General features: G+C 42.6%; 1 protein-coding gene across 1 annotated transcript in view; it reads left to right on the top strand.

Moving 5' to 3' along the window:
• Window positions 1–5,974: 5,974 nt before the first annotated feature.
• The window catches only part of LOC310857083 (voltage-dependent calcium channel subunit alpha-2/delta-1), a gene marked incomplete at both ends in the record, with an annotated part of 183,238 nt that continues 179,039 nt past the window's right edge, over window positions 5,975–10,173 (top strand). Inside the window, 3 exons of the mRNA XM_083762696.1 lie at window positions 5,975–6,075; window positions 6,462–6,543; window positions 6,744–6,860. Coding sequence (XP_083618822.1) covers window positions 5,975–6,075; window positions 6,462–6,543; window positions 6,744–6,860 — 300 coding nt within the window. The remainder of the gene's footprint in view (window positions 6,076–6,461; window positions 6,544–6,743; window positions 6,861–10,173) is intronic.

Here is a 10,173-nt window from a genome sequence, read left to right as displayed (position 1 = left end):
TGCATCCGCCTGGGCTGTGCCTCGTCAGTTTGTTGGCACCTGAACTTCTTTGTCACAGAGACAGATTTACAGTTGTAGCAGTCGATTGCACAGATGGCAAACTTCGGAGCAGATATCTGCTCCTCTGAATATCAAATCCCTGGAGTGGAAACACACATACGCATGTACACATACAGTATGCACATGCACGCCACGCACACTCAGAATGCTTCAGGGTTTTAGGGTGTACTGTAGCTCCATTCAAGGTCCAGTGAATTATTGGACCAGCTTTGAGTTTGGTATGTCTGTCTCTGGTCATAGGGAGGACGACAGGAGAGGAGAGCGACAAGAGGAGATGAGGTGAAGAGAAGAGGGGAAATGAGAGGTGAAATCGGGTAAATGAATCGAGAGGATAGGTGAAATGGGCTAGTGAGTGTAGAGGAGATGCGGTCAGGAGAAGTCAAGAAAGGTGATAAAAGAAGGGATGTGGGCAGAAGGGGGGGGGGGGAGGAGATGGTGAGAGAATGGTGCGGGATGAGAGAAAATTGGGGGAGGAGAGGAGTTGTACACTCTCAGAGTTAAATGACATAGATTAAACATTGATTTTTCAACATACATTGGGGTCCCAGAGATCAAAATGCCATTCAATGCATGGGGGACCGTAGCCTAATTCAGGTCAAACCCTGGGCTCCTTGAAATGAAGATGGTTTAAAATCACTGCTAGAGCCGTACAAATCTTCTCTTCTGGGGGGTCCGCAGGCTAATGAGTATCATTTTGGGGGTCCTTGACATGAAAAGGTTTGAGAACCACTGGTGTAGAGCATGTCTTCCAAGCTGGTGTCCTCTCCGTCAACATTATCCTATCAATGTGAACTAGGCAGAGCAGTGCTGCTACTATACTGTTTCTTGGAACATTTTGTCTAAATTACATATTTCATATTTCCTATTCAACTGCAATTTGTATCATACACTGCGTATATTGACTTTATTTGTGGTCAATATTGGTATTGAATTTTTTGGAAGGCCTATAAAGACAAGACTATACAGTCCAAGCAGCATCAAAGGCAAAGTTGTGCATAGAAGAAATTACATACCCATCAAAGACAGCATTATAATTTGTACTCACTAGACCTGTACGTGCCCGTCGGCTACCGGGCTACTTGAGAACGATATGCAACTTGGGAACCTAATAATTCCCGTTGTCAACTTGTCATAGCACTCGTTTTAACTGTCTGTGTCCCACATAGAGATCTCTGTATCTGCCTGTGTGTGAAGAGGGCAAACTGACTGACTTTGAAAAGTGGACTGGTTAAGTAGGCTAATCAATTGGCAGGTGTGGGGTTGCCATGGCAATCAATTGGCTGAGGCAGAGGCTGGAAATTGCACAGGTGAGGGGACTTAGGCTGATTAGGCCCACTGGCAGAGCCTTTTGTGGTGATTCTGAAGAACCGTGGGTCCGGCCGACTCCAGTTCCACACTCCCTGCGGGGGTGTGGAACGTGTGTGTCGAATATGAAGTCGGTGGAGAAAATGGTTCTCAAGTTACGTGCATTACAATCGTACACGCACGCATGCAGACACACAGAGACGTGGTGCATTTATAGTAGGATGCATAACATCAGATCCACTTGAGCATGAACAAATACAGTACATTGACCAATAATATAATATAATATAATGTACGGTAGGTGTATTTTTTAATTGCCATACATTAGACAGATCATTTAGGCTTTTTATTTTTTCCTAAAGAGTGCCATTGGCTCTTCCCTTTTTCACATTGCTTTACAATGTATTTCATATTCACACACACACATTCACACCGACAGTGGAGGCAAGCCAGGCAACCATGCCAGTCAACAACTTGCTCATCATGTCTTAGCGTATGACTACCACTGCTATGTTTACTATATGCTATTTTATGAGGTTGAGATTAATATTGGATATTGAAGACGAGGGTTACGGAACCCGTTTATGAAAAAAGTAAAGACATACAGTCAGGGCTTGACATTAAGGCTTGTCCGGGACAAGTAATACATCTTTACGGACAAGTGACTTAAAATTGTACTTGTCCGTTGGACAAGTGACTCATTGTTTCACTTTTTCTATGATGCTCCTAGCGGCCAACAATATTGTCTGACATTATTGTCTGGCTTTCCTAATAATCACCTTTCCAATATTGTTGTCCGGCCATTCCGTTTCAGTAAAATTGAACCTTGTGTTATTCTGTATTTCTTTACTTTCAAAGAGAAAAACTACCCTACATCACTTATTATTTATTTTAAACGGCTACTGGCCATCATCACGTCTTTTTTTGTGCTAAATGAGCGGTCAATCTTATGGCTCGATGATAACATGAAACATTTAAAACATGTTTTAAAATCAAATCAATAAAAAAACAATATGCTATTCAGCAAATAGAAGGCCCTGGTCTATTGAAAAAGTATGCACAATGACAGATATATTGTATGATACAGTGGGCTGTATTTTGGGTGCCGTGTCATTAGTCAGAAGGTTCATTGTTCCGAAATTACTATCCCTATCTCTAACCCTAACCTAAACCTAACCGCAAGCACGGGAGCAAACCCAAACCTAACCGCAAGGACGGGAGCAGTGCATGTTCGGACTAACGGGACTTCGGATCTATGGGCAGTTTCCGTATTTTGCGTGTCTTAAGTACCAGGTCTTATTACTTAACTTAAGATCTTTCTATATCCTCTCCAAAGACACCCCGGAACTGAATGCTATTGGTTGGGACCAGACATGGGACCAGAGTGGGGGTGGGTCTTACTCAAAACCCACATGTACAACAATTCACGCCCACCAACAAACTGAACTGCTTCAGAAAAACATATTTACATAATTTCATATGAACTAGCCAACGGCAATATTTCCGAAGCTGGCATCTTGAGTGCTACACCAAAATATATCAACATTTAAATTGCCAAATGAACACCATGCCACAATGCTACACATAAAGGCCCACCACACACGGTAATTCCCCAACGCATTCCAATAGCTAATAACAACATTCGGGTGATGAAGTGCATCATGGGAAATCAACAGAGAGATTCAGCTGGCACGGCCCCATCGCATTACTGGGATGCCACTACATCAAAGAGATTCTAGAACAATAGATGAAACCCACTTTAACTCCCATAGTAACAACCAGTGCCTCTGCTATTTTGGAGTGATGACGCAACTTCCAGTTACTTTAAAAAACATTAAAAAGTCATGCTGTATAAAACAAAAACTCGTTTTTATCCTATTCTACTCTCATATATCGATTTACTCATTTATTTTTCATACTTATGAATGGATCAAAGCAGAAATTAGTAACATACGGTATTCATTCAGAATGTCAGGGTACATGCGCATGCGACCGTGCATGTTTATGTGCACGTTTGAGGTGTTACATAGAATGCGCTGCCTCCATCTTGGAGGGATGCGCATCTAGTGGTGATCCAAAAACAATCACAGAGTTTGTTCTAGGATCTCTTTGACTACATTCAGGGAGGCCCTGTTGTAGTGTGCCAGGCCCAGCATATGATTGGCTGTGGGTATCCAGCAATCATCCTATCCATCAGCCTGATTGGTTCGTGGATTTCAATATCTGCGGACCAATCATGTTGCATCTTCTCCTCTATATATATATAGTCATGATAAGTCACCCTAATATCCGAGGGGCAAGACGTAAAATCCCTTGTTTAGTCAATAAGTCATTATTTTTGGGATCCCTTTAGGTTAATCAGTAAAGCTTATTTCAATACTGGGCTATTAGGTTCTGCCTGTCAGTAATAATAATAATAATAATAAAACTTTTTTTGTATAGCACCTTTCATGACATGAAATGCAGCTCAAAGTGCTTTACAGAACAATGGAGAATAAAAGAAAAGCAAGGCAACGACATTAAAGGAGGACATGAAGTAGACTTGTCCCCATCCATCCTGCCAGGGATATTTGAGGGTAGCCTCCCAATTATGGTTGCTATTTCTCTTCTATTTCTCCGCCTATATCAACTTACTATGGATTTCCACCATCTACTATAAAATGTGCCCCCCACCTATACCTGATGTATCTTTTCCCATTTATTTTCTATTTACGTGGGTCTTCTATAATGCTCTGCCTGCCCCGGTCTTTCCATCTCCCTCAGCGTGAGTCAGAGGCAGTGTAGCTCTGCCTCACACATAGACCTTAAATGGCTTTACACTCATTACACCCATAGACTGTGTGCACAGTGGCTGCAAATTACACATTTTGGAATGGTTTGTCTGTATGTACTGTATGCATCTGTGTATCTCTGTTTGTGTGAATAACTGAATATTTGCATGTGAGTGGAAAGGTCTATCTATCTCTTGGCCATTGGAGAAATTCAGGGCAGGGTCTGTATGGCAAACTGTACACCACCCATCCCCCCCCTATCTCTATCCACCTCATGCAATATTAATGTCAATGCCAATGCCTTCGTGTGTGTGTGTGTGTGTGTGTATGTGTGTGCGCAGCCAGACAACTATTCCACAATCTCCGAATGCTAGAGTCTGGAACTACACCGAAATCTGAGTAAGGAGGCTGCCATTTCCGTTCACAGAAATATATTTGAAAACAATTAACAATATGGAAATAATAGCCTCCGCTCTGATGTCCATCTGGTACTTCATGGATGCACAGACAGCATACACGGACGTGATTCGGCATCAAGCCTTACTCAGTGTGTAGGAAGGCTTGACGACGAAACGCGTCCGTTAATTAAACCATATACTGCCTCGTGTTGGACGCAGAGCCAACCACAGACTGCCGAGCCGATTTTTATGTAGCACACGCAGGACTGACATCCTGTCTGGAGCGTCCATCTTTAATGCTAAATAAATAGTGTCAATGCTAGCGAGCTAAAATGAAGCCATCCTTGCTCTAGAAAGCGCCAATGTTTCCATCTAAACCACCGGATAATCAGCAGACCTCCGAACATCGCACATTTTATCCAAACCATGGAGAGCTCCGTAGATTTTGAGTTATTCAGCTTTTTAGTCAGCCTGTATAAAGGGAGGTGGATGGCAGCGCGGTTGCACAATCCGGTCTAGGATCGCTAAAGAAGGAAAGGCCAAGCCAAAAAAAAAGAAAAAGAAATTGGCGATCCGGTTTGATATCAATAATAAAGCTTATCAGACGGAACATTACGCCAGAAGCAGTTGCTGGTTGGATTCCTTATGACGGAACGTTCGTCCGTTAAAAGAGCCAGAAGGACTTTGGAGTGCTGGCTGTTATTTTCTTACTTCTCTTATATCTGTTATAATCATGTATATTAAATCTCTGGTGGAACAGTAGGACATGCTCCAATGACTGGCTCGTGCTAAAGGTCCACAAAGTAAACACAGCCTTTTTGTTTTAGTTGCCCAACCACTTACAGGGTAGATGCGATTGCCACACATGTCTGCAACTGTTTTTAAACTTGTGTTGTATGATCACACGATAGGGGAACGCTGTTTGTTGGTTTTATCATTGATGTGAATATTGATAGTGAACAAAATGAAACTTGTACTGTGAGTGTGATGTATCTCGACAACACTGCAAATGAGGGAAACCTCAATGTCTTCTCTGTGAGAGAATAAATACAAGTTTGAATGAATGAGCCTTCTATTAGAGAGTTGCGTCAATGAGGGGGCAGAAAACAGTACTGGTCACGTGTTTCATGTAACTCGAAATAGTGACAAAAACGCTCATTGACTCCAGCGCATTCCGTCAACTACCGGTTCAGGGCTTTGTTACTCTTCGCCAATAGAAGTCTATGAGAAACCATTAGACTAGCCCGATGAAGCGTACAGAGGTGACACATAATAGTCTCTAATAGAAGGCTCTGGATGGGCCCAATTGCTCCATCAAGTCTTAGCTTCTGTCTAGTCTTGTCAGAATATTGATCTCTTCCCACCCACATTTATTCACTGACAATTATGATGATGTGAGATGCATGCAAAAACTACACAGGCAGTCCAGCAAAGACAAGGATGAGATGGACGTGTCTGAGTCTGAGTTCTCACCCTGCTGACCCCACGGATCACTTTGATATTGAGGGTGGGAAATCTCTCTCACCTCTTCCTACCTCTGTGTACACAAGGCCCCGGTCCGCTCTCATCACTGTCTGTCACATGCCACACCTGCTGACACTCACCTTGATTGGATGACTTTACGTTTGAACCCCCCGAAAAAGTAATCTTACTGGTTCATCAGGGTGATCGAACCCGTTGACACCAGTTTGATTGGGTGACATTGTGCTTGTTCCATGTGATTCTGATTTGATTGGCAGACACTGTGCCTTACCCCTTGGACGGATTTATTTCGGTTCTGTTGGTTTTAGGCCATGGTGTGATTCAGAGTCAACTAATTTTATTATTTTAGTCAGATAAGTTGACTGACAGTTTGATTGCTCTTTGTTAAGGCTGTAAAAATTCCAAAGGTTTCATGCTGTTTTGTCTGTCTCTCTTTGTCCAACAGGATTAAGGAATGGGTAGACCAGATGCAAAGAGAGCTGGTGACACTTGCAGAAACAGCCAGTGCAGGGAAGAGCCTCACACAGGTAAACAAATGCATTCTAAATCTCAGACGCAATTTATATTTGTTTACACCGAGCAGTACATTGGTAAATAACTGCCTCCTTGTTTTTTTCCTTTTTGTATACGATATTTTATGGTTTGCGTCTCAAATCGTTCATGAACTTGAACGATTTAGATTTATTAATTTAATTTAACACAACCATCTCTCTGTTTGCGTCTGTAGATTTATCTGGACAATAGGAACTTGTATAGTGTGGCCCCGAACGATGCAGAGGAGCTGGTGGCGCGAGCAGCCAGGAACATTGAGCAGCTGCTACGGAAGAGGTCTACTGCCCTGGAGGTAAGACCATGAATGAAGAGGTCTACTGCCCTGGAGGTAAGACCATGAATGAAGAGGTCTACTGCCCTGGAGGTAAGACCATGAATGAAGAGGTCTACTGCCCTGGAGGTAAGACCATGAATGAAGAGGTCTACTGCCCTGGAGGTAAGACCATGAATGAGAGGTCTACTGCCCTGGAGGTAAGACCATGAATGCATGAGGCTGATATCGCCAGCCAGTGTCATTTAACAGTGTATTTAAGCAGAATTAGGAGCTTCCCTTTCTACTAGGGGTGTAACGATACATTTTAACAGCGATACGATACGTATCACGATACATGGTTGACGATACGATCAAATCAATCCTTGTTCCTGTAAACTATCCATCCATCCATCCATCCATCCATCCATGTTCAACCTATTATCCATAGTTGGGTCGCGGGGGCAACAGCTCCATCAGAGAGCTCCAGAGCAACATTAGTAACTTCCTCCTGGGGGATCGCAAGACGTTACAAGGCCAGTGAGTCGATGTGATTCCTCCAACTGCGCCTTGGTCTGTCCGGGGGACTCCTCCCAGTGGGACGTGCCTTGAGGACTTCCCTAGGGAGATGCTCGAGACACATCCTAACCCGAACCACCTAAGCTGGCTCCTTTCCAGGCGAAGAAGCAGCGACTCTACTCAGAGTCTCTCTCGCGTGACTGAACTTCTCACCTTCTCTAAGGGAGATGCTAGCCACCCGTCGAAGAAAACTCATTTCGGCCGCTTGTATCGCAACCATATCCAGGTTGGCAGAGGAAGTGTAGCGCCCAGGATTACATTAGATAATTGACACTGTGAAAAAATGGGTTACAAAATCGTGGGACAAAAAAAATAAAAATAAAAGATAAATTAAAAAAATACCCGTGTCAGAGTACCCGTTCCACCAATCTGTCTGTGTCCCATTTATGCCCATGCATACACACGTACATACAGACAGACAGACAGAGATGTGGTGCATTTATTGATACACAGACACTCAGTAGTAGAGGTCCCTAAAATTAGTTAAATTATTAAATCACCTTGAGAAGAATTTGAAAACATGCCACATGCATACATTGCTGCATAGCTCACAAAATTGGGTTGGGCACCATGGGACTTCATTATCCCCAGGGAAGGAGACTTGCTGACTTCGCACACGCCATGGGGAAGACATGGCACCTTTCCACACTTTCCACCTTTTTCACTGTCAAAATGTTGGTTATAAATGTATGGGTGGGGGGAGAAAATAACACATCATTCTACTTTTGTGTGTATTGTCAAATACAAGATATTGAGGGGTCCCCAGCCAAAAACATTGAGAACCCCTGTCCTAGCCAACATAAATCGCTATAGTTGAGTAGAAGTCTAAAGTATAGCGGAAATTTTAATACTCAAGTAAGTACATTCTAAGCTACTTCAGTAAATGTACGTAATACCCCCCCCCCCCCCCCCCCCCCACACACACACACACACACACACACGCACTACCCTGTCCTCCTTTCTGCACCTCTTCCTATCGTCTCTTGATTTCTTCCATTATTCTCTATCCTCTTTTCTTTCTCCCAAACACCTCCTCGAGGGTCTCACTGCCTCTCTCCTCCTTCCTCCCCTACTACCTATTCCTTTGAGCAGAACTGGTTCAGAGGAAAGCATTTTATTTTCTTTAAGGGACATCCACAATCATATTATACAACCATTTTTCAGGAACAAAAAAATAATACAAATAAAATAAATAATATGGGAGAGATGTAAAGTACAATACAATATAATACTCATAGGGAGACATAAGGGATTATTTGAAACTGTGAGCAGTAATTAAAATAAAAACCCAGAGGAGAGCATTTTCAGTATATTGTTTGAACCCCTTTTTTATGTACTGTATTATTATTATTATTATTATTGTTTAGTTTTTAGTTTTTTTACATAATTTCCTCTACAAAGTCCTAGTAGTACAAGTAGTAAGGTTGAAATCTCTTTTTTGCAAGTAGAAATATATCCGGGTCTTGCCGGGTTAAAGCTCCCATTCACACTCCCCTATCTCCCTATAGAGCGTCGCAGTCCCGCCCCCCTCGTGAGACCCGGAAAATAAATCCCTGTTCATTTTCCTCATAGACTTTTCAGAAAGTATTTATTTAAATGTAATGTAAACAAATAATTAGTAAGTAGAAAAAAGACGGCAGGTTACAACACTTTTTTTGTTGTATTTCTTCTTTGTAATTATTTGTTTGGTCCAAAATATTGTGTTTGTTGTCATGATTTGTCACGACTCGAGTTGGCTTCGTACGACGCTTAAAAGGTCTTTGAATAAATACTTGTGTCTATGGGAAAAATGCATTGGGATTCATTTCCTGGGCCTGGCGTCGTCATGAAAGGGGGCGGGACTGCAACGCTCTATATAGAGCACCGAAGTCTGACGTCACTTTCAGTAGAGGGCGTCAGTCCCCAGGTTCATGTATTTGTTTAGTTGCATTGAAATCCCCATTGAGGCGATTTGAGATCGCCTCATATAACAACTGTGTTTGAAAAATAAACATGTCACCCCGGCCTCTTCACTCATATGGATATGAAGAATCAACTGACTGAGAGAAAACGCTAATGTTACTGCTGCTGAATTAGTTAGATTTTCGCTAGAAGCAGACTGTATCATATATGAGTGACTGACTGTTGCAAACGATACAGAGACACCTCCCTAACAATAACGCCGAGACAGCTTGTTTATTTTTGGACCACAACGCTTATAGTAGACGATATTAAGATCACCCCATGTTATTCTCCATAGAGAAATTACTTCCGCGAACCAGGGGAATGGTCGGGATGAGCGAGTTACGTCAGGACTTCGGTGCTCTATAGGTGGTGCCCTAATAGGCACCACCAATATTTGACTTGTTTGTAATGGAGAAGGAACTGTTTGTTGCCTCTTGTAAATGCTGACCTGAAGAATATTCCATCCACACATATCCCCAGAGATTTCAATTCTGAAAGGGGGTAAGGGTAGGGGGACGACTTGGATCTGCTGGCTTCCCTATCATTCCTATTTGAGTGTGTTACTTCCCAGGGAGACAGAGAAATGGCTGGCACTAAAACACAATCCACTTGGCAGTGGCCCTATCAAACTGGTAAACTCATGCAATCTTCAACGGGAGGGTATTGGATTTCCTTCGCCAACTATATGCAAAAATCATGTGAAAGAATATTTCTGTCTGTTGGAATAAATAAAGGAAGATGTGTGGTACCGATGGCAGACATAGCACTTATCACTTCAAACACTAGTGTTATGTAAATCGCACAGTCTGGCCGGGGTGATCTTACAATGTAC

This window comes from Protomyctophum parallelum, assembly GCF_964188405.1.
Source record: "Protomyctophum parallelum genome assembly, chromosome: 4".
NCBI classification, from domain to species: Eukaryota; Metazoa; Chordata; class Actinopteri; order Myctophiformes; family Myctophidae; genus Protomyctophum; species Protomyctophum parallelum.
The sequence above is the reverse complement of the archived record's forward strand: the minus strand, read 5'-3'. Positions and strand labels throughout refer to the sequence as shown.